At 37.6% G+C, this 27,737-nt stretch overlaps 1 protein-coding gene across 4 annotated transcripts in view; it reads left to right on the plus strand.

Annotated features, from left to right (window-relative positions):
* The window catches only part of NRG3 (neuregulin 3), an 877,122-nt gene extending 849,681 nt beyond the window's left edge, over window positions 1-27,441 (plus strand). For 3 of the 4 annotated variants that reach the window (XM_074958725.1, XM_074958726.1, XM_074958728.1), the window contains exons 7-9: window positions 940-1,067; window positions 15,149-15,319; window positions 26,739-27,441. In XM_074958725.1, the coding sequence (XP_074814826.1) occupies window positions 940-1,067; window positions 15,149-15,319; window positions 26,739-27,246 (807 nt within the window). In that variant the 3' untranslated portion in view covers window positions 27,247-27,441. Of the gene's footprint in view, window positions 1-939; window positions 1,068-15,148; window positions 15,320-18,020; window positions 18,096-24,280; window positions 24,380-26,738 lie in introns of those variants that run through there. The other variant, XM_074958727.1, reaches the window with a different exon arrangement.
* Window positions 27,442-27,737: the final 296 nt, after the last annotated feature.

Consider the following 27,737-nt stretch of genomic DNA (forward strand, 5'->3'; position numbering starts at 1 on the left):
AACTGCACTACTTTTTAAAATCTACATGAAAAGGCAGATCCATTTCTCATATCTCTGGGATATTACCCAATGAACATTATGGATGAGCAAACTGGTTTGATAAAATAAGAATCAGACTGCACATTCATCCATCCCTGACATCATACTGAAATGGAATTTATTTTGAGTTTTTAAATGTTCTGTTATTCATTTGTTAATATTTACATATCTCTGCACTTTCTGGTTCCACTTGGAGCCAGATCAGAGAAGCGCTCACTGTATATTCAAAGCAAGACCAAGTATGTAATTAGAAGAAAGTCTGTTCTTGTTTCATTTCCATTTCCAAATTTATAGACTCTAGAGGTTCCTATGAGGATCAGTACTCAAATAGAGAACACCATACCCATAGTACCACTGGAATGCCAATTGCTTTCAGACTGTAAATGTAGACCCCAGATAGGCCTGAGTCACAAATTGCAAATCGGGATGTAGACTTTCCCCAAAGGATGTTTGGATCCACCATTTCTTATTTATTTCAATCCAAGTGTGTTTTTTTCTTTTGGGTTTGCTGGTTCCATCTGTTAATGAAAGGAGACACAGCCCTGCCAGGTCCTAAGGATCTTCTGAGATAGACCATCTTGCAGGGGCAGTTCTAAAATCAGGCATGTGACTAAAGGATTCAATATTATAGCATTCCCTAATACTAAGGGTAGAGGTACCTGTATGATACTGCAATAACACTAAATACTTTCAAATGGTAAATGTCAATATTTTAACAGTGAGCACTGTATTTGTGCTTTCCAATATGCACGGGTTATTTAATTCACTCTTTTTCTCCCAGTGACATTTTTACTTTAAAAAAACCACCCATCCTCCTCCTTTTTCATCTCAGATATTGATAACATGCATAATGTATTCTGCTTTTAATGTATTAATTGCTTTTTATTCTCTGTACCACAGTATTCAAAGACAGACAGGCATCCTGGGCCTGTGGTGGGAAAAGTTATGGAGTCTAGTTTTTCAGGCACTCAATCTTTCCCTGAAGCCTTGTCTCCTGACAGAGGAAGCCAGCCTATCAAGCAACATAGGTAAGGAAATGGATCTCAGACCAGAAAATTGGCAGGCAGAGATGTCACTGGTTTAGTGATACATATACAAGATTATTGTTCTTTGTGATGGGGAGACACTCAAGACAGTATGTACTAACAGAGACCTGATCCAATCATTAAGCGGATGACCAAGCGTTTCCTTAGCTTTAGAAATAAAAAGGCATTAAAGATGCTCACAGACTATATCTACCCTCTGTAAAGAGCCTGGAGGAACTATTAAGAGACACTATCAAAGCTGCAGACAGAGACTAGTGAATTAAACAATTGTATTCTGAGAAACCATTGAAAAACAAGATTCTTCCTCTCCTGCCCTATCTTAGTTCATGAAGTTAATGACTCATGCTCCCCTAGGCAGGCTCTGTTGCAAACTTTCAACCTTTCTCAATGTTTCTTTAAACAAATAATACTCTAAATGAAAAATGATTGGTTTTGGTGTATATTCATGAGTCGTAACAGCCAGCAGTGCTTTTGAAGACTAACATTTTTAAAGTTTGGATACATAATGCTTCCAAGAGTTGGGGTGTGTGGGAGGAGTCAATTTTTAACATCGAAAGTGATGCCATTTTAGATCAATTTTTTTTTAAGTTCTGGGTTTTCATATGACAAGTGTGTATGATGGGTTGAGATATTAGGGGTCAAATTCATACCTGTGTAAACAGCTTTATTTAGCATCACTGAAGTTGTGGTGATAACCTCTTGCACAAAGAATATGGATGATTTGATAAGGGGAACAACTAAAGATCTCAAAAACAATGGCAGAAAAAATGAGGTCAGAATGATGTCCATCATGCAAGTCTAGGGAGAAAAACATAATGATAATGAATAAGGTCTATTCCTTAAGACTATTATACTTAATTAAGTCTTCCTTTGCCCTACTTTACTGTAACTGTTCTATTATTTGTTTGAATCCCAAAAGGACATTTCATTCTAGCCACTTAGATCAGCCACAGTTTCTCCTTTTTATATTTTAATAGATTGGAAGGCTAAGAAAATCAATCAAAGTACAGTGTTCAGCCAATAAGGTACCATTGAGTACCATTACATTTGCCTTAGTTAAGCCTTTTAACTTGGCAAAAAATGCCAACTCTCATGTAAAATTCACTCACTAGAGCCCCAGTTTCACAAAGTGTTTATGCACATTCTCCAAGTGCTTTGCTGAATAGAGATGGACTACTAAATTTGGTGCCTAGAACATTTTCCATTAAAAGTTTTTAATATTTTAGTTAAATGGAAAAGATATGTTATAACCCTTTAAAAGGAAAATATTTCAAATGAAAGGAATGTCCATATTTATGATCTCTCTCTCTCTATGTACAAAATCATGTTATAAAGTTTCATTGGGAAATGTCTCCTGAATCTTAATTACATAACATATCATGAAATAATAAAAGCCCCAAATATTTTTAAACCTCCCAAAGATTACCCTAATATACAAATGCTGTTTAAAATAAAAATCTAATAAGAACTTCCAAATACATTCATTTTTCTTCTACAAGGAAGTCACTATATAAGCCACATTTAGTTAAACTCTTCTAGAGTAGAAGAATTCCTATAAATTTGACAATAGAGTATCCAGTCCAATATTCTGCACTGCTAATGCTGCCTTCTTTGCTGAAAGAAAAACAGGATCAAGTGCCTTATTTATAGGGTGCCAGCAATAAATTATATTAATATTACTTGCGTCAAAGATGCGTTTGCACTGATTGATGAGCTTGCCTTGATTTATAAATAATTTCTTTCGTAATTTTATAATTTGCAATTTAATATATCAAGCCTTTGTTGTATAAAACATGCAATAGACTTCAAACTGTCAGTGATTTATAAGCCTATCATTGATTTATGCATCATGCAACTGCTTCATAAGTTACTCTGTGTCACTGGTTTACAAGTACTGCACCACTGATTGATTAGTCATCTGTCTTTTTTTTTTTTTTTTTTAGTTTGGGCCCTTTCTTTATAAGGCTTATGTTACAGATTTCAAACTAGTTATAATTAACTTTTGTTTCTATATTGTACATGTGACCAATTTAGGAAAGTAATTTGAATTATTAGTGCTAAATGTTGCCCTAAAATATTACTTGTGTCAAGCAGTTGAGGTCCCTGGGCCAAACTGAGCAGTGACGTAGAACTCAAGTTAGCAGATCACTTAAGCATATGATGAACTTTACATACCAGCTGCTGGTAGATGAAAGCCAAGATTTTACTCCAGGAGGTGCAGCCCAAGGGGAGATGGACCAAAGGTGGGTTTACCCCAACTATGTGCTCTCGGGACTTTAGGCTGCTCTGGTGTTGAAATGCCCCCCAGAGTAAATTAGAGCAGCCTAATTTACAGCAGCTTCTCTGGGCCTGCCTATGCGCTTCTCCACACTCTTCAACAACAACTACTGTTGCTCAAGATCTAGAGCAAGATCTATATAGATGGAAGCTCAAGATCTATATAGATGGAACAAATGACCACTTTGCAACTCATGAGTCTAGAGTCTGATCCACTTACTCTTGTTGAGCAGCAGTTTGCTCTGCAATTAATCCTAGTGATTTCAATTCATTGATTTAATTGGTATTTACTGAAGAGTATACTACTGCTAAATGCAAATTAGGAAGTCAGAAATCCACCGTAAAGTAATTATATTTTCCTATGAAGATGGCAAAATAGTACCCTACTTTAATGTCTAAACTTGCCTGTGTTCTGGCATTTTTATTTATTTATTCTTATTAGAGCTGGAAAAAAATTCTGGAAAAAGTAAGCTCTTTCTTTGTAGGTTCAGTAAACATTTCATATGCCTGACCAGCCGAAACTAGGATGGCAAGTCACTTATCTGATACCTTTAGCCTCTAGGGGGTTGTGCATGTGTGTAGTGTATGGGTCATGAGCCAAATCTTAATTATCATATTCAAATAGCATATGAGTCCCAGGGCTAGACAGCTGGACCTCTTGGATATAGGTTGGGTGCTGTAAAGGAACTGCAACATATGCAAGAGGATGAGAAAAATGCATGGCCAGTTCTGGAAAAGTGGCCAGATTGCATTCCCTTTCCATCACTCAGATTGAGAATCTGGCTCATGATGTTAGACATAACAGTTCAAGAAATAAATGCTAGGGGAAAACTTCATCACCCATGCTTAGATTAGACACAGTCCTGAAATTCTTCTGGTGCCCAGATACTACCTCTAGCACAGTGGCTCCTCAACCTTTCCAGACTACTGTACCTCTTTCAGGAGTCTGATTTGGCTTGTGTACCCCCAAGTTTCATCTCACTTGAAAACTACTTGCTTACAAAACCAAACGTAAAAATACAAAAGTGTCACAGCACACTATTACTGAAAACTTGCTTACTTTCTCATTTTTACCATATAATTATAAAATAAATCAATTGGAAAATAAATATTGTACTTACATTTCAGTGTATAGCATGTAGAGCAGTATAAACAAGTCATTGTCCATATGCAATTTTAGTTTGTACTGACTTCGCTAGTGCTTTTTATGTAGCCTGTGGTAAAACTAGGAAAATAGTTAGATGAACTGATGTACCTACCCCCTGGAAGACCTCTGCGTACCACCGGGGCTATACATACTCCTGACTGAGAACCTCTGCTCTAGCAAAAACACAGGAGGAAAAAGTGTTCAGATGCTTAAAATTTACCTCACTACAAATATTGTAAAGAAAGAAAAAAACCCTGCTAAATACACATGAGCTTTTTGTTATAGTAATGTATCTGATTTTTGTATACCATGGCTCCGTGATATACTAAATGTCATTATAATCACACTGTTCTTTTCATAACATTCACAATTTTGTTCAGGTCCCAAGGATGCTGTTAATATTCTCTTAGTGGCAAATATTATAAAGAGTGTTGTTATTATTTGATTTTTGTGGCAAGCCCATTTCAATATATACAAAACCCAATCTGTCTCTGAATTAGAACTAGCAAGACATACAAATGCAGAACCAAGAGTTTTAAATTTTCATGTTTACCAACAGACTGGAATATGTTTTCAATGTGAATCAAAGGGAAATCAGATCACAGCTCATATTATATGTACTTAATCTGCTCTATGCCTGGATGAAGATTTATCCAAGTCTCTTCTTTGGGGGAACCGTGTATAGCACAGACTAGTCTGGAGGCTGATTCACTCTGTGTCATCATTCATAAACAGTCTGACAAAGGTCTTGTTGTACAATATTACATCATCACACAATATTTATTCTGACAGACACTCATGTTAGCAGATATAGCAGATCCTTAATTATTAAAATACTGAAAACTGATCTAAAGTGCATCCCATTGATCAGAATAAATGTTAGCAGCAGATTGTCTAAACGTACTAAGGCTAAAAATTTGGCTGGCTCTTAAGATACATCAGGAGACAATGTCTGGCAACTAACTGTCATTGGGGTATATGTTTGCTCCTGCTGCCAACAGGGCAAGAAACATACATTTCAGTCTTAAACAGCAGAATATGTATGTTTTTGTCAGTACACAACATAGTATATACATCCTGTAGCAATACTACTGAGCTATCAACTATGTAAAATAAATAAATGTGCATAGCACCATCCAGCAAATTATGTGAAAATATACAATTTTTGCAACTTGTCTTCTGAAAATAGACATATCAGGCTTACAACTGTGTGGGCTTCTCATTTTTGCAACTTTAAATCTTTACCTTTTTTTCCTAATTAACATTCCCTATCCCTTTAGTGGTGTAGGAAATATTGTTTTTATATTGTAGAAAAGCCAGTTACTTGCCAAACAGCAATTGTTAAAGTTTTATTTTGAACTGGTCAAAAGTGATAAGCAGTTTTTGCAAAAAAAAAAAAAAAAAAACCCAAAAAATCAAAAAAAAATTTTTATTCTGATTGTTTTAAAATGAGCATTTTTTGTTTATTTGAAATTGTTCACAGAAGTTTTTAGAGAGAATTTTCAGGGTTTTGTTGTCTTGTCCCATTTGCTCCTCTCTCTGTTTTTTGTTTTTTCTCTTTCCCCACTTTCTTTTTTCTATTTTGTCATGGGGAAAGGGGAAAAAATGAAAACTGAAAAAACAAAAATATTTCTTTTTCAGGTTCAGGAATAAAAAACATGTTTTCAATAAAAGACTAATGTTCAGTGACCAAAAATTTACTTTTCTTTTTGCAAATTCCCAAACAAGAGCAAACAAAGGCTTCTAAATGCAGTGGGCTCCATTTCAGGCTTCTGTCTGTGCAGTTCTTGCAGGTTTGGCACTAAAGAGTTTCGCAAACCTCTTACAGGCAGTAACTCTGCTCTGTCCTGTAGTACTCTCCTGTTGAGCTGCCGCTCTGGGTCTTACCCATGGAAGGCCAAAGAAACCAAGCAGAGAAGGCAGCCCTCATATCAAAGAGCATAAGTAACTGGTCTCTGACTTCATCAGGAGTGTTGGAGCAGAAGATTCATCCTTCTCTTACCTACCTCACTCAGAGCTACTACCTAGGGCATAGGGAGTAGAGAAAGGGGGCTAGAAGGAAAAGAATAAAGGCTGGAAGTGGAGGGAAAAGTTGTTGGGGAAACTAGAGCAGGGGAAGGAAAATATGAGGTGGAGGAAAGGTGAGAGAAGACCAGCAGTATGCAAAGACAAGTAACGAGCTCTGGTAGACCCAGGAAATGAAAGTAGATCCTGTGGGTCAGAGAGAGAAAATGGGGGATCAGGAGAAAAGAAAAAGATATTGAGGCTAAGGGATGCAGAGGAGGAAAAAAGGAAATGGGGGCCAAGGAGAAGGACTGAGGGAAAGGGAAGCATGGCAATGATACTGTTAAAAAGGGGAATGGGAAATGGGGCTGAGGAGACAGAAGAAAATGGCACAGAATATTAATAAGCTGACTAAACAACAGTCAAAAAAAAGGGAAATGAAGTGAAGGAGAGCAAAGTATTACTGAGAGATGGAAGGCGAGAAAGAGGGGAGGAAAGAAATGAGGACAGTAAACCAGGACACCCTTCTCTTTACACACTCACACACATTTAAGAACAAAATGTTGTTTGTGCAGCTACATTTTGTTTGTGATGTGACAAAGAGAGTGAAGAGATGGGATTCCTGGGATGTACAGGGACAAAAGGAGGGACAGTCATGATCGTATATTAGGGGAATCAGAAGAACTAGAGCCAGATTGTGTGTCTGTACACCTAGTGTTTCCACTCAGGAAAAAAAAATGCAGAGGGAAACTTGTCTTGTTCTGTTAAACAGTGTCTGAATTCAATCCTGGAAGTGTATGAAGTATCCCTGTCTTCCAGATTTTCTATCAGTTTATGAAGCACTTTAGGATCCATTACACCAGTTGTGATTCTTTTCTGCACAGCTGTAATCAGGTGATCTGCTGAAAAAATCAGGATGGTGGAAGTTCTAATGCCTTCCTATGGATCTCTGCAGTCAGATTAATGTTGCTGCTTCTGAGCCAGTATATACCAGATGAATAGTTGGCACTTTATGCCTGAATCACTTTCGAGGTGCTTAACTGCCTATTGCAATAAAGTAACCTTTGATTTTTATCTCAAGTTTTCTTACTTAAATTGTGTCCCTCCTGTTAATGCTTTCCATGTTTCAGTAAACAAAGGTACTTCTGAATGTGCTCATCCATCATGAGATGTATAATCAGTTTTGTTTGGTAATAAACTAAAACAAAAAAGAGCAAGATGGTTCCCAGAATTATTGTAAATTCAATGCAGTGCAATTTTCCACCTTACACACAAGTTTAACTCTTCTGGGAACTGTGCATGTGTACTGAGAAGGCAATACGCCACCTGCTGAGTAGGGTTTGGTTCTATTCAGTTGTTTAACCTGAAGAAAAATTCCACACAAAACAACTTGCAAATATGCATTGGTAATTCATCATTAAGGTTAGAGATGTTTGAACTATTTCTTCTAAGACATTCATTGATCAGGGCTGTATCTCCTTCTGACTTGTGAATTGTTCATAACCCAGGCATTATTTATATGGATTTGTTTATTAATCATAATTGACTAATAGTTTTTGTTTACTGACATATTAGGTGCATCTTTGAATATTTTGCAATCAGTCTTGTTATTGTTCATCTAAGTCCCCTCAGCATGTTTCCCCCCTCTGATTGGATGATATAACCTTTATAAATAGGAACAGTGCCTAAAGAAATCTGAACTGTCTTAGGGAGAAGAGCACTTTATAGGAGAAAGAAAGCAGGAGATAGTCTTAGAAAAGTTTCCTGATGTATTTTGGACCAGATGGAATATTCTATCTAGCTACATACATTCAGTCCAGATATTAAAATAGTTTGATTCCCTCCTGTTTGAAGGAAAGACAAAAGACATATAGGTCTGATTTATTATTGGCTCTCTAGCAGATTTTACATTTAAATTTGTCTTGCCAAATTCTCACAAATCATTGTATGAATACGTAGAGTGGCCAGGTGAGCAATTTCTGTGCAAATGTGTTTGTGCACATGTTTTTGTATATTCATAGTTGTCTGTGTTCACACAATAAAAGCTTCTCATGGCTATGTTAGGAGACTTACCATTAGCACTATTGACGAAAAAGAGTTTTGACCTATAATTCAGTACAGTTTAAGCTTTATGGATGTGCAAAACGTATTATATTGTTTTTAGGACTGTTAGCAAGTTGTCACTGAACTGTTGTCAGTACCTAAAGAAATCAAGTGATGTACACATAAGTCTGCAACTTCTAGCCTGACCTACAGCAACAATTGGGCAGCTCATGTAAATAATGTTCTGCAAATATTTGATGGAATTTGTTTATGAATTTGCTTTTCCTGTGTTCATATTCATTTTTTGTGTACATCCCATAAAGACTTGATCAATCAACTTTTACTGGCAAAAATGTTCTAGGAAACAAAATTTCACATGCACATTTGAAAACATTCCCAGAAACAAAATGTTAAATTTTCATATGTAGGTCTTCGCGTGGAAAATCCTGCATTCTCACCCAATCAGAGAAGAGAAAAAATACTGTGTAACTTATGAGATCACTCACTACTAAGTGAGACAGCCCCCATTTCAAATATCTGAGATCAGTTTGGAGAATAAAATATTCCACAAAGAGCTAAAAAAAAAAGAATAACAAATTTGTGGACAAAGTAATATGCTTGTGGATTTCCACAGGCAGTAAAAGTAGAGGTTTCAGTCCACTGTGTATTATCCAGTCAGCTGCACCTTTTCAGACTCCCTCGTCAGAATCCAAGCACAGATTGTTGATTGTTTTGTGGTGTTGTACGGTGAATAAATTTTCACAAAGGAGGAGGCTGAGATCATAAAACTCATTTCTCAGAGAATAAATTTCAAGAGCTAAACCCCAGTCTTTAGAATCAAAAGTATAGTACTTCAATCCACACAACACTCTTTTAAAAAAAAATGTTTCTCTAGAGTTCTAAACAGCTGAGGAAAAATACATTTAAAGAGGTCATTGAAAACCCCTTACTATCACAACATGTTATTGATCTTTCGAATTAAAAAGTTAAAGCTGTGTAGAGTCTGGGATGGAGAACAATATAAGATGTTTGTGAAGAACGGGGACAGAGTTCTTGAAGAGAAAATAAGACAGATGACTTTAGGAGGCAACACCTGTTTTATTTTAGGGAGAAAAAGTTGATTTGATGGTAGAGCATATGGGGAGTCTGTCCAAGATACTTAGTCCAGGTGAGAGCTGCTTAGGAAGGAAGTGTGGCCCTAGCAACAAATAAAGATCACATTTTGTACAAAATGAAGCCCACTTTTAATGCAAGTACTGTAAAAGGAAGAACAAACACATCAGCAGTTGACTGGATTGCAAAAGAGACTGGGTTTATGCATGTAATCAAAGGTAATCCTTCTTACAAATATATGCACACACAAAAACTATATTAAAGTATAAGAACACAAGAATAGCCATACTGGGTCAGACCAATGATCCATCTAGCCCAGTATTCGGTCTTCCAACCGTGGCCGATGCCAGATACTTGAGAGGGAATGAACTGCCCTGTTATCTAGTCCCAGCTTCTGACTGTCAGAGGATTAGGGACACCTGGAACATGGGATTGTGTTTCTGACCATCTTGGCTAATAGCCATTGATGGACGTATTCTCCATGAATTTATGTAATTCTTTTTCAAAACCAGTTATAATTTTGGCCTTCACAATATTCCCTGACAATAAGGTTCCACAGGTTGACTGTGCATTGTGTGAAGTAGTACTTCCTTCTGTTTGTTTTAAACCTGCTGCCTATTAATTTCATTGGGTGTCCCCTGGTTCTTCCTGTGATGCCCTCCCCCCCATGGGTACAACCTGGAACTGGGGTACCACTGAGCCCTCTGTCTCAGAAGGCTGGGATGCCTCTAACACTGTTTTGCCTTGACAAGCTGCAGACCGCTCCCGGTCCTGCACTCACACAAACCTTTATGGAGGCAGGGACACACCCAGCTGCAGTCACATGAAGGCTCCTCCACAGCCTAGGACCCAGAGCGTACTGTCTTGCCATGGTAAAAAGCCTGATCAATATAAGTTTATTACTGAGTCCGCCCATCCCTCAAAGTGGAGAAGACAGTGCACCAGTTTTTGTTCCTGAGCAGATTCCCCAAGCAATTCTAACAAAACACACTACAGAAAGATAGATTTTAAGTGATTATAAGTAGTGAGCCTACAGATCAAAGCAGATTACCTAAGAAATAAACAAAAACACAATCTGTGCTTTAGAAACTAGATAGGATTTGAATCAAGCAGTGCCTCAGCCTGTTAACTAGTATAAGCAGGTTACTGCTTTTGCATACACAGACAGGAATTCTTCTGTCTTGCCTGGTACCCCCCTTCTCCCAGTTCAGTCTTTGTTTCTCAGGTGTTGTAGGGGGAGTAAGGCCAACTGATGATGTGACTTCTCCTTTTATATCTTCTTCCAGCTTGCTGGAAAAATCTTTTGCTGTGACATGAGTCAAACAGTCTCCATTGGGTACATGCTATCTCTGAGAGGTTTCCATTGTACACAGTTCCTGGGGTAATCCTTGTGAGTGTTTTGTATTCTCCTCAACATTGTTTGGTCTTTTTAGTATTGTACCTGAAAGGCTGCTCACAACATGTTTCAGTGGCACATATATAGCAAAACTTCCTATACAATGATAGCACAGAAAATTAAGAAGATATTAATGTTCAACAGATTAAGACTTTTAAAATTATATCTCACAAGGCATACTTTGTACAAGATGGTCATATTATAACCATATCATAATTGTAGCACTATAGTGACTATGGGGTGCAGAGTATCACATTTGTATTATGGGAAGAGAATGAATCACACTCTTAGGCACTTTCTCCACATCATATCCACTTTCATATGCACTTTCTCCATCTCTATCCTATCCCCCTTTAGTCTCTTTTCTAAGATGAACAGTCCCAGTCTTTTTAATCTCTCCTTCTGTGGAAGCTGTTCCATACCCCTAATCATTTTTGTTGCCCTTCTCTGTACCGTTTCCAATTCTAATATACTTTTTTTTTTGAGATGGGTGACTGCATGCAGTATTCAAGGTGTGGGCGTACCATGGATTTATATAGTGGCATTATGATATTTCCTGACATATTTTTTACTCCTTTCCTAATGGTTCCCAGTATTCTATTAGATCTTTTGACTGCTATTGCACATTGAGCAGCTGTTTTCAGGGAACTATCCACAATGACTTCAAGATCTCTTTCTTGAGTTGTGACAGCTGGTTTAGACTCCATCACTGTGCATGTATAGCAGGTATTATGTTTTCCAATGTGCATTGCTTTGCATTTAAAAACACTGAATTTCATGTGCCATTTTCTTGCCCAGTCACCAACTTTTGTGAGATTCCTTTATAACTTTTTGCAGACATCTTTGGACTTAACTAAGTTGAGTAACTTTTTTATTGTCTGCAAACTTTGCCACCACATTTTTACCCCTTTTTCCAGATAATTTATGAATATGTTGAACAGCAGAGGTCCCAGTACAGATCCTTGGGGGACCACTCTGTTTATTCTCTGCACTGTGAAAATTGATCATTTATTCCTACCCTTTGTTTCCTAGCTTTTAACCAGTTACTGACCCATGAGAGGACCTTCCCTCTTATTCCATGACTGCTTCCTTTACTTAAAAGCCTTTGTTGAGGGACGTTGTCAAAGACTTTCTGAAAATCCAAGTACACTGTATCTTCTAGATCACCCATATACACATGCTTGTTGATTCCCTCAAAGAATTCTAATAGATTGGTGAGGCATGATTTACCTTTACAAAAACCATGTTTAGTTTTCTCCAACATATTGTATTCATGGTCTGGTTCTGACATTAGGTTTACTGGTCTATAATTGTGAGGTTGTCTTTGGAGCTTTTTTTAAAAATTGGGATTACGTTAGCTATCCTCCAAACATCTGATAGAGAGGCCAACTGAAATGATAGGTTACGTACCACAGTCAGTACTTCTGCAATTTCATGTTCCTTCAGAACTCTTGAGTGAATGCAATCTAATCTTAGTGACTTATGACCATTTAATTTATCAATTTGTTCCAAGACCACCTCTAATGACACCTCAATCTGCAAAAGTTCCTTAGATGTGTGACCTAAAAAAATGGATTGGGTGTGGGAATCTCCCTCCAATACTCTGCAGTAAAGACTGATGCAATTAACACATACAGTTTCCCTGCAGTGGGCTTGTCTTCCTTATATGCTCCTTTATCACATTGATTGTTCAGTGGCCTCACTGATTGTTTGCAGGCTTCCTGCTTCTGATGTATTTTTTAAAAAATACTGTTAGTTTTTGTGCCTTTTATTAGTTGGTCTTCATAATTTTTTTTGGCCTGCCTAATTATACGTTTACACTTGACTTGCCAGAGTTTTTGCTCCTTTCTATTTTTCTCAGGAGAATTTTCCAGTACTTAAAGGATGCTTTTTTACCTCTTACTGCCTCTTTTACTTATCTGTTTAGCCATGGTGGCATTTTTGGTCTTCTTGCTGCTGTTGCTGCTGTTTCTTCTTGTTTATTTATTTATTTAGGATATATATTTAGTTATGATGTTTTTTTAAAAATGTCATGCAGCTTGCAGGCATTTCACTTTTGTTCATTTTAATTTCTATTTAATTACCTTTCTCATTTTTGTATAGTTTGCCTATTTGAAGTTAAATGCTACTGTGGTGGGTTTCTTTGGTATTTCCCCCTCTACAAGGATGTTCAATTTAATTACATTATTGTTGCTCGTGGTTTCCAAGACTAGCTGCTCCAAGAAGCATTTGTTAATGCTAGAAATTTTATCTTTGCATCTCATCCTGAGGTGACATATACCAAGTCAATATGGTTGTCAAGGTTCCTTCCCCACTCTGAACTCTAGGGTACAGATGTGGGGACCCTGCATGAAAACCTCCTAAGCTTACTTTTACCAGCTTAGGTTAAAATTTACCCAAGGTACAAACTATTTTACCCTTTGCCCTTGGACTTCCACTGCCACCACCAAACTTTATCTGGGTTCCTGAGAAAACATCGTTTGGACACGTCTTTCCCCCCAAAATCCTCCCAACCCTTGCACCCCACTTCCTGGGGAAGGTTTGGTAAAAATCCTCACCAATTTGCATAGGTGACCACAGACCCAAACCTTTGGATCTTAAGAACAATGAAAAAGCATTCAGTTTTCTTACAAGAAGACTTTTAATAGAAGTAAAAAAAGAATCACCTCTGTAAAATCAGGATGGTAAATACCTTACAGGGTAATTAGATTCAAAACATAGAGAATCCCTCTAGGCAAAACCTTTAAGTTACAAAAAAGACACACAGACAGGAATATTCATTCTATTCAGCACAGCTATTTTCTCAGCCATTTAAAGAAATCATAATCTAATGCATCTCTAGCTAGATTACTTACTAAGTTCTAAGACTCCATTCCTGTTCTGTCCCCGGCAAAAGCATCACACAGGCAGACACAGACCCTTTGTTTTTCTCCCTCCTCCCAGCTTTTGAAAGTATCTTGTCTCCTCATTGGTCATTTTGGTCAGGTGCCAGCGAGTTAGCTTCTTAACCCTTTACAGGATTTTTCCTCTGGCCAGGAGGGATTTTAAAGGTGATTACCCTTCCCTTTATATTTATGACAATGGTGATAGTTGAAATCCCCCATTATTATTGGGTTTTTTGTAGCCTCTCTAATCTCCTTGAGCCTTTCGCAATCACCATCACCATCCTGGTCAGGTGGTTGGTAGTACATTTCTATTGCTATACTCTTATTATTCAAGCATGGAATTTCTACCAATAGAGATTCTTTGGTACTGTTTGATTCATTTAAGATTTTTACTATGTTTGACTCTATGCTTTATCATTAAGATTATGCCACAGACTAATAGATAATAAAGGAAATGCACAGATGACATACTGCAAAAGAAGAATAGCTGGAAAACAAACAAGTCAGTGATGCTATGCACCTTTGTAACCAGTTATTTATAGAAATAGGTTATGATTCTGCCTTAATCGTGTGTTTCCTTACTTTTGCATTAGCAGCAACTGAATTCAACTCTAACATAAAATAACTTTATGTGGATTCCAGATCCCTTATGATTCCTGCAGTAAATGGAAACAATTCCTAGCTCCCTTAAAATATAAAAATAATTTTCAGAAGGTGGCACTTTTCTGAAATAGGTAAAACTTATTTAAAAATTACTCAAATTTTGTGCAACCTTACCACAATAAAAAAAGAAAGTACAACTGATTGTTACTAAAAATGTACAGTGCAGGTTGATAAAGCTGTGGTAGATATGCCTAAAACCTAAGGTCCAGATCCTCAGCTGTTGATCTGACCCTAAGTACCAGGATGATAATGATGGGGAATAGAAGGACATCTGACCAAATACAAGAGAATTACCAATGTACCTTTCATTTATTTCTATTTTTCCAGGAGAGACTGACATTTAAACATGGAATAAACAGCCAAGTAAGAATTACAGCATTATATTTCCATGGAGAACTACTGCTGACATCACAAATGACCGCAGCAAAATTATAATACCACAGTCCATGTATTATTAATTCTGTAATCTTTACTTTATACATATTTATGTTGGGGGTTCTGGTAATTTTTACCGTACTCTTGTTCTTGTCCCCAGAAGTCTCTCTTCATGCTGCAGCCCAGGACAAAGAAGTGGAATGCTACACAAGAATGCCTTTCGGAGGACTCCACCCTTACCTCGGGGTAGGTTCAATGGAATTACAGGACCAGCATATCAACAGCTAGAAGAGTCAAGGATCACAGATCAGGACACAATGCCTTGTCAAGGGTATGTAATAAAAACAACTGAAGCAAACAAGTACATTATCAGCTGCAAAATAAAATAAATAAAAATCCCTTATCTGGAAAATCTGCTTTGCTATTACAGTACTTGCTAGTTTTGAGACAATTATGCATCCAATGTATAATGTTAAAAGCAAAAATACATTTTCAACATATTGGCCTTTGAGGATATTATATTTTTACTTGGATGTCTGCTTTTTATTTTAATCCCTTCAAAGTCTGAAGAAGAAATGATCAGCACAGACTGCAAATGATTGCCTGCTTGGCATCTTTTACAGATATTGTTTTTTCTCATTTACTGATATCATGATCTGTAATTCTAGTGAGTAGTACACAGCATTGTCTTCACCATCAGTACTGGACAAATATGGGAAAACAAATAGTGCAAAGCTCACATTTTGTTTACAATTACAAAATATGCTACCTTAAATACATTTGGAGTAGACGTAAAATGACCTTGTCAGTTACCTTTTCCCTTTAAAATGCACAAAAAAAGTTGTGGAGTTATTTTTCTTTTTCAACTCATCTTCAGTAAAAGATACAGCAATTGAATGCAAGTGCCACTTACTCTTCAGGCTTGACTTTCAGAAGTGCAGCTTCCTTTGAAGTCAGTTGTTGTTGCAGCCGCTGAGCGCCTCTGAAAGCCAATCCCATAATATTTAAATATTCCACAGTTTTCCAAAAGAGCCTTCAGATCTTATACAAATATAATTCTTGTTGAATGAGGAGGAAATGTCTGGGATGTAATGGGTCTGGCACTTATTTCACATAAACTGTTAGAAATCAAGATTAACTGCACTGAAATCAATGGAGTTACACTGATATAAAATGGGCATAAGTTAGAATAGAATCAGCCTCCAATATTTCCGAATTGGCTATGTGCAACACCTGAAATAAATAAAATAAACTGAAGAGACAAGATGGGCTTGTGTATGTGTTTTTAGTTTTGAAGGTCAGAAGCAACCATTGTGCCCTTCTGCTTTTACCTCCTGGATAACACAGACCACAGCTGTTAATTGGAATATATATATATATATAATATAATATATATATAATATATATATAATTATAATAATAATATATATATATATAATAATATATATATATATTTTTATACAGTGCTTTTCACCCCCAAAAGATTCCTGAACACTTGACAGACTGCATTATGTATATGTAGCACTATGGACTTACCTTTGGGTTGGAGGCTACCATCTTAGTGGCATATGGTATACTGCATAGCAGGAGGGGAAGATGATATTTTAAACATGGACACTTGGGCAAGCCACAGCTCTAATAAAAGCCTGTATCAAATCTTTAATATCACGGCAGATCATAGAGAAACCTATTCTGAACCACATTCAGATAATTGTATCACTAAGGGCTATTGAGAACAGTCAAACAGATTTATTTTAATTGTCTTTTGGGTTTTATTATTTTAATTTATTTTTTACCTAAGTCATTACAATAATCTCTTTAAATTACTTAACGGATTCATTGGTTAACAAATACAATATCCATTGTGAGGCAGTTTTATTGTACTTCTTTAAAGTATGGCATATTTAAGGAGAATCAGTTGCCATAATTTATCAGAGCTTTCAGAGAGTGTTTGACAAGGTTCCTCATTAGAGTCTGCCAAAGAAATTAAGTTGTCATGGGGAAAAGTATTGTCATGGTTCAAAAAAAAAGGGGGCAAAAACAGGAAGCAAAGTGTAGGAATAAATAGTCAATTTTCATCATGACAAAAGTTTAACAGCAGGGTGCACTGAGGTTCCATACCAGTGAAGCTTCAATATATTTATTAGAGTCCCGTAAAGGGGAATGAGTAGTGAGGTAACAAAAGTTACAGATGACACAAAGTTATTTAGGTTAGTCAAGTTCAGAGATGACTGAGCGACTTCAGAAGGAATTAGCCAAGCTAGATGAATTGGCAACACAATGGCAGATAAAGTACAGTGATGATAAATGCAAAGTAATAAAATTGGCACTGTGGACAGCTTAATGTGCTACTTGCTAGTCAAAAAAGCAAACATGAATGATGTTAGGATGCATAAGGAACAGTGTGGAGAATAATACAGAAATTATTATAAAGATAATATATAAATCAGTGGTTGGGCCTCTTCTGTAATGTGCGAACAGTACTGGTCAACGCATCTCAAAATAATATTTCAGAATTAGAGAGGTTCAAAAGACAGATGATGAAATTGATTATGGATATAGAAAATCTCTCATATGAAGAAACACTGAAAAGACTGTGCTTGTCTGCCTTAGAAAGAAGACAAATAAATGGGGGCATGATAGAAGTATGTAAAATAATGATAGTTTAGAGAAGGTAGGTTGGGAGATTCTGCTCTACCTGTCTCATTACTCAAGAATGAGGGGACATTCAATGAAATTAAAAGGTGTCAACTTCAAAAATGAAAAAAAAAATATGAGATTTTTTTTTCAAACAATGCATATTTAGACCATAGAACTCATTGCCATAAGGTATTGCTGAGGCCAAGAACTTAGCAAGATTCAGAAAAGGGATTGGATAGTTAGATGGATAACACAGATATATAGATTTATAATAGTCAATGCTAACAACTTTGGAAGGATGTGAAATCACATGGTCCAGGATATAAACAAATCTCTGATTATGAGGATGAGATCTTCCTGGGGGAAGATTATCACACATCTGTCTACTGCAGGAAATCCTACACCACCTCTGAAGCAGTTGGTGCTGGCCATTGCAGAGACGTGATACTGAACTACATGGAACTCAGGTTTGATATAATCTGGCAATTCCTATGTTTCGATAAAAAAAAATGGAGATATGTGGGTGACATTAGCAGGTTTTTGTTATGTATTTTGATACTTTACTGTTTTCCATTGACTACTGTTGGGTACTGCATGTGAGTTTGAGAAAGTCTATGGGGAGCATTAATTTACCTCAGTAGCCTTTGGTTCAGGCCATGTACCAAGAGTGTCTTTCTTCCAGCTGTTGTCTGGTGACTATTGTTGTCAGCAAAACATGAACAGCCGCTCGATGTACCTGTAGTAGCTCTAGCTTTTAAGTGCATGCACATGCTAGAATGCTAGGACAGAGCTTCCCAGATAAGCATAGCTGGACCCATGGACACAGTCACAGAGACAGTCCTAGCCAAACAGTAGCCAAAATTTGCACTGGAAAATGACAGCAGGATGAAATCTTTTTATAGACAGACGATTCTGAAATCCCATGGTGCAAGTTTCAGAAGGTTCAGTTACTGAAGGTCTGAACAGCAAAGTCCCAGACCTAAGGTTTCTCTTCTCTTGAGGTGATTTAATCCCAACTACATGAATATAAATGCCACTGTCAGAGCAAATCACTGGGGCAGTCACAAAAAGCACAGATTGACAGAGGGAGGTTGTTTGGATAGCCTGCAGGAGATAAGCAGTGACTCTGAAGTGTGAACACACTGGTCAGTTTAGCAGGTAGACCAGTACGTTGTGTCCCCCTTTCACTGGGCTAAATAGTTTCTTGTTGAAGTAAATAAAGACAAATAGGTTTAAAGTTAAGGCTCTCATATAGACAGAGATCCAGATGCTTACACAACACACAGTCAAATTTCAAATAGTGCTGGGGTTCTCAAGATGTGGTGGCCTTAAAAGGACAATTTAAGTACCGGTTGTTTATTGCATGATGAGAACAAAGCCCCCCAGACGCTCAGAACAGAGATTTTTCTATTTTGCAGCATCTTTGAAAGGCAACACCATGCTAAATCAGAAACTGCTATTAGAGCAGGGCAAACGCAAAAGGGGGCAGAGGGTCACACAACGCACAATCCCCACCTCAAATAATCTGATATGAGTCAGTAGCACGTCGAATCTCATTATAAATGTATTTAAATAAGCTCTCTGAGCATTCAAATTTTGTTACAAATTAATGAAAATCCATCACTAGATTTTGGGAGATGCAGCCCTCATTTAAGACAAATTCATATCCTTAGCAGGGCAAGAGTAACTAGGAGACCAAAAAAAAAGTGCACTAGTAGAAGTAATTGTCTTAGAAGGCTGTACCATTGTACATGAATTACTCTGCCTTCCACCAGGTAAACAACTTCAGAGCCACCCAGCTGTATTAATTATTTTATTTGCTCCATGCAATACCTCAAACAAAAAGTCAGGTGAATCTGACCAACTCTGATCCCTGTGAGTTCATGTCACCTCTATCTCTGGGCATCCTCAGGCAACAGAAGGCTTTTCTTTTACTGAGGGCTATCAACCAGAAAGAAATAAGGAAATCCATAATCACCCAGGTGTACATATGAACAACTGAAATTCCAGTAAAGTAGCATTTAATGACCATTCTCATAAGGACAAATTCAAAAGTTGTAACTAAGCACAAATGTTCGATGGACTCCAAAGGGAGATCAATTTTCTGGTTTGAGGCACTACAAATAATGGTACAAATAGTACCAATGACAGTCTATCTCTTGTTGCCCAACTTAACAAGAATACATCCTTATGTCCTCTGTGGTGCAGGGAAGAATTGTCAATGCACTTTGATAAAAATAATCTAGCAATGCATTAAAAAAAGTCTTCATTTCAAGGCAGGTTTCAGAGCGGTAGCCGTGTTAGTCTGTATCAGCAAAAACAATGAGGAGTCCTTATGGCATCGTAGAGACTAGCACATTTATTTGGGCATAAGCTTTCATGGGCTAGAACCCACGAAAGCTTATGCCCAAATAAATTTGTTTGTCTCTACGGTGCCACAAGGCCTCCTCGTTATTTCAAAGCAGGTGTTCCTTCAACCTTGTAATCCCAAAGATAATTCCTTTATTACTCCTGCTTCCTTTCCTGTGCCCAAAATGTATGGTACAGTCTAGTCTTAAAGCATCAAAACAGATAAAACTGTAGGTCCCCCTTTGAAGCCCACCACTCTTTCTTAACCCGCTTCAGTTAATAGGTGAATTTCCTGTGACACTTTATGAATTCCTACCACATTCTCACTATTCAGTACAAATGTAGGGCCAGATTTTGATCTCCCTTACATGGTTGTAAATCTGGAGTAACTCAGTGAAAAAAAAACGTTCTGATAATTTTTCACTGAAAATGTGGATGCAATTGATATGTTGTTGCTAAACTTTTTGATTTTGCCAAATCATTTTTGTCAGAAAATGCTGATTTGACAAAACCAAAGAATTTTGCAAGAAATTTATTGATCAACTCTCTGTTAAAGCAACTTAGCTAGGGATGTGATGGATTCTCTGTCACTAGGCAACTTTTAATCAAAATTGGATGTCTTTCTAAAATATATGCTGTTGTCTAATTCATCCAGAAGTTAGTGGCCTTGACACAAAAATTAGTGGGTGAACTTCTATAGACTGTTTTATGTGAGAATTCAGACTGGAAAGATTATCACAGGGGGCTGCTCTGGCCTTAAAATCTTTTGAGTCAGTGAAAAACTCCTTGGGTATCTTTCAGGCCACAGAGCTGAGGGGGCCACTTGGGCCATAGCCCGACCACTTTTTGTCTGAGTAGCACAGGGTCACAACATAACTCACTCAAATTTGGCATGACCTCCCCTCTGTCATGACAGAAGGATGGCCAGGCCAAACCTGAGTGGTGCTCTGACCATGTGAGCCTGATCCCAATACCACTCACTCAAATTTGAAAGAAGTGGGAGTAGGAGCTTATGGACCAAGGGAATCAGGCTGCTAGGGGGCAGGAGGAGGTAGCCCTGAGAGAGGAAGAGGAGGATCAGCAGTGGGTAGGCAAACCAACCGCTCCCCGCCCCTTTAAGCAGCCTCTGGGATCTCTGGCACATGTCTTATGACTGAGACCAGGTAAGAAAGACCAGATTTTCACTAGCACTACTGTGTGTGACACTTATTATTTAAGGCAGAGTCAGTTTACTATCTATATACGTGTGTGGTTCAAGTGTTGAATTCTATCATGAAACCCAGATACCATAGGAGTGAGTGCTTAAGAATTCCTTGTATTGAATAAAGAAAAGGAGTACTTGTGACATAGCTATTACCAGCAGGAGAGTGGGGTGGGGGGAGAGAAAACCTTTTGTAGTGATAAACACCCATTTTTTCATGGTCTGTGTGTATAAAAACATCTTCTGTATTTTCCATAGTATGCATCTGATGAAGTGAGCTGTAGCTCACGAAAGCTTATGCTCAAATAAATTGGTTAGTCTCTAAGGTGTCACAAGTACTCCTTTTCTTTTTGCAAATACAGACTAACACAGCTGTTACTCTGAAACTTGTATTGAATAATCAGCTAGTACCAGCGTGTCAGGGTTCCTTCCCCACTCTGAACTCTAGGGTACAGATGTGAGGGCCTGCATGAAAGACCCCCTAAGCTTATTCTTACCAGCTTAGGTTAAAAACTTCCCCAAGGTACAAACTTTGCCTTGGCCTTGAACAGTATGCTGCCACCACCAAGCGTTTTAAACAAAGAACAGGCAAAGACACCACTTGGAGACGTCTTCCCCCAAAATATCCTCCCAAGCCCTACACCCCCTTTCCTGGGGAAGGCTTGGTAAGAATCCTCACCAATTTGTACAGGTGAACACAGACCCAAACCCTTGGATCTTAAGAACAATGAAAAATCAATCAGGTTCTTAAAAGAAGAATTTTAATTAAAGAAAAGGTAAAAGAATCACCTCTGTAAAATCAGGATGGAAAATACTTTACAGGGTATTATCTATACAGGGTATTCAGATCATTCCCTTTTTGAAGGGGAAGAGCAGTTTTACGTTTTAATCTTGAAAGCTAATTTGATACCAGAATTCTTAAAAGAGAGTCCTTAAAAAGGAGTTGCAATAATGGTTCAGTGTTAGGTGTGATGATACATGTGTTTCTTTGATTTCCTTTCTATTATACAGTTTTGTTTGTTAATCTGATTTTATTAAAATGAAGTCTTCAAAAAACAACGTACCAGGTCTTTGCAAAGCATGGTGCAGTCTACTGATGGGTTGATATGTTTGGTTGAAAAAAGTGGGGTTGTTGTTTTTTTGGAGCAAAACCATACAAAAGGTTTACGTTTTAAAAAACGACATTTTTTGCATGATGCGTTTTGATTTTTTAGTGTTTTGTTTTGTTTTATTTTTAAATCTCTTGTTCTCTGGAGTTTCAGCCTGGACCAAACACAAAGTGACAGAAACCCATTTCTGATCCCCAAAAAAGATACCAGAAATCTCACAGTATGGCTATTCCCTTGAGATTTCCAGTCCAATTGACTGTAGCTCTCACAAGGAAGTCGATTTCTGCAAAAATGTTTAAGTTCAACCCCCCCCGCAATTTTTCCAGATAAATATCTGAACTTTTGATTGCATAGCTAAACCTACAATGTACTCTGCATCGTCTGGGGCTCATTCATCAGCAGTTCCGACTACAGGTTAGACAGAAATTGCGCATTCATCTTTGGCAAAGGAGAGCTTTTATAATTATTTATTCTGGGCTACACAAATGTACTCCATCTTCTGAATTTTCTTCTCTTTTCTTGCTTGGGGGAAAGTGTTTGCTGCTTTCAAGAAATGCCAGGTTTCATGGTTTGAAATAGGGCCCGACAGTTTAGAGTTTGTTGAGCAGAGTTAATATCGGTTGATTAATTAGTGCACCCCGCTAATTAAATAGTAGAGAAACCTGTTCTAAATTAGATCCATAAACAAACAAAGCATCTCCGGGCCATTCACATCCCCAGAGACAGACTGTGGTCTGAGGGTGACAGTTTATTTTTGATTAAGTGGCCAGCATTTTGACTGCAGGTTATTTAGGTGACAGCTGTTTACCTTTCAGCATATTAACTTTTACGAGATGTATGGAGTCCTGTTGTGTGTCTGTATATGTGTGTAAATATGCATGCACACAAAGACACATCAGGTTTGTGTGTGTGTATATTATATATATTATAACACAAACCTGATGCACACACACACACACAAGCACATGCACACACAAGGCAGCATTTCTCTGTGTGTGTGTGTGTGTGTATATATATATGATACAGAGAAATGGTGCCTTGTGTGTGCATATTTATAATGCCTAATCCAAAGACGACTAAAGTCAATGGAAATATTCTCCTTCATCTCCCCGGGTTTTGGCTCAAATCCATACTTTGAAGATCTAGAGTTAGTTTGCTATAAAGTTATTTGTACTGTGCTGAGATAACCCATTTCAAATGTAGTTCTGCCCAACTTATTTTGTCCATCTTAAAATGTGTCAGGATTTGGAGAGGGTAGCATACTATGTTTTGTTCAATTTTATTCTCACTCAGCACCCTGAGAATTACACAAATAAAACACGTAATTATTATTACTTATTCTAAATGTTTATTAGTTTCTTCTTTTGTCTCTGTTTAAGCAAAGGAGGTGAGGAGAAGAAGGGAGTTGCATTCCAGAAGGACAAAAAAAGGAAATGTAAAATGAGTTTATTTAGGAAGAAAATAATTATTTTCTTTAAGGAAAAGTTGTTTAAAATGTATTTGTTCTGTATCTTTATAATAATGCCCCATTTTCTGTGATCGCTCTGGGTCTAGTTCTGCTCCCAATTAAATCAGTAAAATTCTGTTTGCTGTTTCAAGAGCAGGATCCAGCCCCTACACAAATGAAAGTTGAGCCTCACTTGTTCAAATCTGATTTCCCTGCTATTTCCCTTCATCTGCTCACCCACAAATTGAATGCTTTAGTCCAGCTTTGATCCTTGATTGAAAACCACATGGACACAAGGGTGGAAATGCACAATTCCCAGTGCAGGATTAGGACATCTGATTGTACTTAAGGAGGATTCATGGGAATGTGCTGAGCATTAAACATGTTTGCCGTTTTGGGGTTCGAAATATCATGACCTGAGTCCATATTATGTCCATATTATTTTAACATTTTCATATCAATATCTGAGTTCATACTTGCTTATGCTAGTGTATCATCACTAGACATGTGAAATTCGTTAAAAGAATTCACTCGCTTCATTTGCAGGGTGCAGCCCAGAAAGTATATTTAGGGGCTGAATTATCAATACAAATGAATAATGCAACTGATGAGACCACTCCGGCTGTAGTGATTTGAAAATTATTATATAAACAAATGCAAAGGAAGCAAGAGTGGGCACAAGCCAACAGGTCTGCACTGTTTTGTTTTTATTTTATTTATTTATTTATTTATTTAAGATGTCCTCTCTACAGATGTATTTCTTTGATCCATATTTAATATTGATTCTTTGAAATGTGCCCTACGAGTGATTTTGATAAATGGACTTGGAAGATGTCTAATTTCATTCTGTTTTTGCGTGTTTCTTCATCATTTGCCCAAAAGTTGTTTTGCAACTTTCTTTAATACTTCCACTGTGAAACACAAGAGATATCACATCTCTTCAAGCAGCATCAGAGTTTGGTCCTTTCTCCCATAATTCCCTGGGCATACACAAGGTATCTCAAAAGGCCTTTCAAAATCACCCAGAATGCACTGCTGCTGGGAGTAGGGCAGGAACCTTTGGGATACAGACCAGAAAGCACTATTGCTAAATCCATTCAATGTGGTATTAGTGTAGAGAAAGGGTAGAATTGCAGGTCCACTGAACATAACACATGCCGAAGGTGGATGTGCTGAATTGTATGTACAACTATCAATGTGCAATAATCAAGCTGACTGCAATCAATGGAACGCTAGTGAACATGTGCTTTAGGGAATCTGTTCTTCTTCTTTATTCGTTCTCTATCTACCCATACCAAATGATGGACGTAAGCCCAAAAAGTGACATGAGTTAGTTAAGTACAGGGATTAGTCCTCTTCAAGTCAAGATGGCAACTTTTTTTACTTAAGTACCCAGCTGAATCTGAGCCTTGAAGTGGAAACTCAGAAACCTAGTAAGATTAAATTACATTAGGGCCAAATCTTGCTTTCCTTGGTCTTGTGTAAAGCATGTAAGATTTAGCCTTTATCTTGTCTAGTTAAATAGTGATGTGATAATGTGACAAATGAAAATGAACTTTCAATAAAGATGTGGGGCCTGAGTCTGATCTCACTTTCACTGATTTCACTTTAGTTACTCTTGATTTGCCATGCTGTAACTGAGATCAGAATCAAACCCATAGTCCCTGATAACCATGGCTAATAGGAATATTAACTTATTGTACAAGCAGATTTGTATTAATGTTTCTTATTAAAAAGGGAGCTGCTGAATTTTGGCATGTTGTAAGTTTCCAAAGTGATTCAAAATGCACATATTTTCAGTGATGATTTTGAAGTATTTGCCGCAATTGAAGCTATGTTTACACTGCACTCTACTGATGGCAGCATATAAGGTATGTATAGCTATATACCACAGTAAAAAGCAAGCGGCGTCCATGCTGTGGTGTGTAGCTACATTTGTCACTGGACGGCTCTGGCAGGGGAGAAGTGATGGGGAAAGGCTCCAGGAACGGGGAGACAGCAGGACACTACACTACTAAAAGTAGCACTACTTAGATGCGTAGACAGATGTATAGGATAGGGTTCAGGTGTGTCTTTATTCGCCTAAGCAGTACCTCGCCCCCTACATTGCTATTTATACCCATGCCAGGGGTGTGTGCAGTGTACGTATGCTGCTTACTGCCGTGAGGTTTGTGCAGCGTAGATGTACCTTGAAAGTCAGTTTTCGTCAGCGCAACTGTATCCAACTTCTAAACAAAATGGAAATGTTGGTGAAATTAATGCAAATTGATGCAATTTGATGAATTCCATCAAAATTTGAATTAATGGAGGATCTAGGATGTCTTTTCTTAACTGGAATATTTCCCAGAACCCCACCAGCCTTGTGCCATATATGACCGAAAAAAGGGCCAACTTTAGAACCTTGGGTGCTTGAATAAGTGATCTGATTTTCAGAGGTACTGAGATCCTGTAACTCTCACGGATGTCAACGGGAGTGCAGATCATAAAAACACCTGGGTACAGAGTGTAGGATTGGACTCAGAACACGTTTATTGAAGTTAATTTCTCTGCACATTTCAGAACACTACCAAATTCTAATTCATACCAAAATATCCACATTTTAAAATATTGATGCTTGAGGAAGGTGGGAATCCGCTTGCCAGATTAGGAATGTAATAATAAAACTACACATTTTATTATAAGGAAATAATAATAAAAATAATAATACTTAGCTCTCAAAGCACTTTACAAAGGGAGGTAAGTAAGATTATCCTCATTTTATACCTGGGGAAACTGAGGCAGATAGGGAAGTAACTTGCCCAAGGTCACCAAACAGGTCAGTGGCAGAGCTGGGTATAGAAAGGAGCTCTGCTGAATTCCAGTCAAGTTCTCTATCCACTAGACCATCCTGCTAGTGACTATTCCTTGCTTCAGGAAGATATTTTTTCAGCAGATGTTTCCTCTCATGTCTGGCTGTCTCACACAAAATGCAAAAGCTAATTATTTCTTTTATTATTATTTTTAGGTATTCATCCACTGGTTTAAAAACTCCTCAGAATACTTCAATAAATATGCAACTGCCTTCACGAGAGACCACCCCATATTTTAATAGTGTGGATCAGAAGGACTTGGTTGGATATTCCGCATCAAGGGCCAACTCAGTTCCCATCATCCCATCGGTGGGCTTGGATGAAGCCTGCATGCAAATGCAAAATGTTTCTGAAGTAACAGGCATCAAATGGTGCAAAAACTCCTATTCAGCTGAACTTGTCAATGTCAGTGCCCCAGTCAGCAATTGTCTTATAGCAGAACAACAGGAAGTGAAAATATTGCTAGAAACTGTCCAGGAGCAGATTCGAATTCTGACTGATGCAAGGAGGTCAGAGGACTATGAACTGGCAAGCACAGAATCAGAGAACAGTGCAAGTGAAAACACAGCTTTTCTGCCCATGAGTCCCATGGCAAAATCGGAACGAGAGGCAAAATTTGTCTTAAAAAGCAAAACACACAGAGACTCGGCATTGACCAAGTGACTTTGAGGAGAGTGGGGGTGGGGAAATAAAGGATCTCTGCAATGCTTTGCTAAACAGGAAAGGAAGGAAATTAAATACAAATTATTTATATGCATTAATTTAAAAGCATCTACTTAGAAGAAACCAAATAGTCAATCGCCCTCATATCATAGTGGTTTTTAACAAAATATTTTTTTAAGGGAAAGACAAGTTCCAGGAGGGATAAAGCATACATCTAAAGTGTTTTTGGTTTGGGGGTGTTTTTTTTTGTGGGGTGGGGGGGTATTGTTGTTTTTCTTTTTCAGAGTTGCACATTCAGTTGCAGTTACAGTATGTTTTAAAACTGTCCTGTTTGGCTGTTAGAAGGCTTGGGATATGCATATTTTTCAAAATGGCCAAATTCATTCTTAGACTCTTTGGTTTCAAAGTAGAGCTGTGTTGAACTGTCCACCAGGAATTCATTCTCTGGTGAGCAAGTTCTTCTTGAGTAGCCTCAGATAATACAGGCCCAT

The sequence above is a fragment of the Natator depressus genome, chromosome 7 (assembly GCF_965152275.1).
Source record: "Natator depressus isolate rNatDep1 chromosome 7, rNatDep2.hap1, whole genome shotgun sequence".
Classification (NCBI taxonomy): domain Eukaryota; kingdom Metazoa; phylum Chordata; order Testudines; family Cheloniidae; genus Natator; species Natator depressus.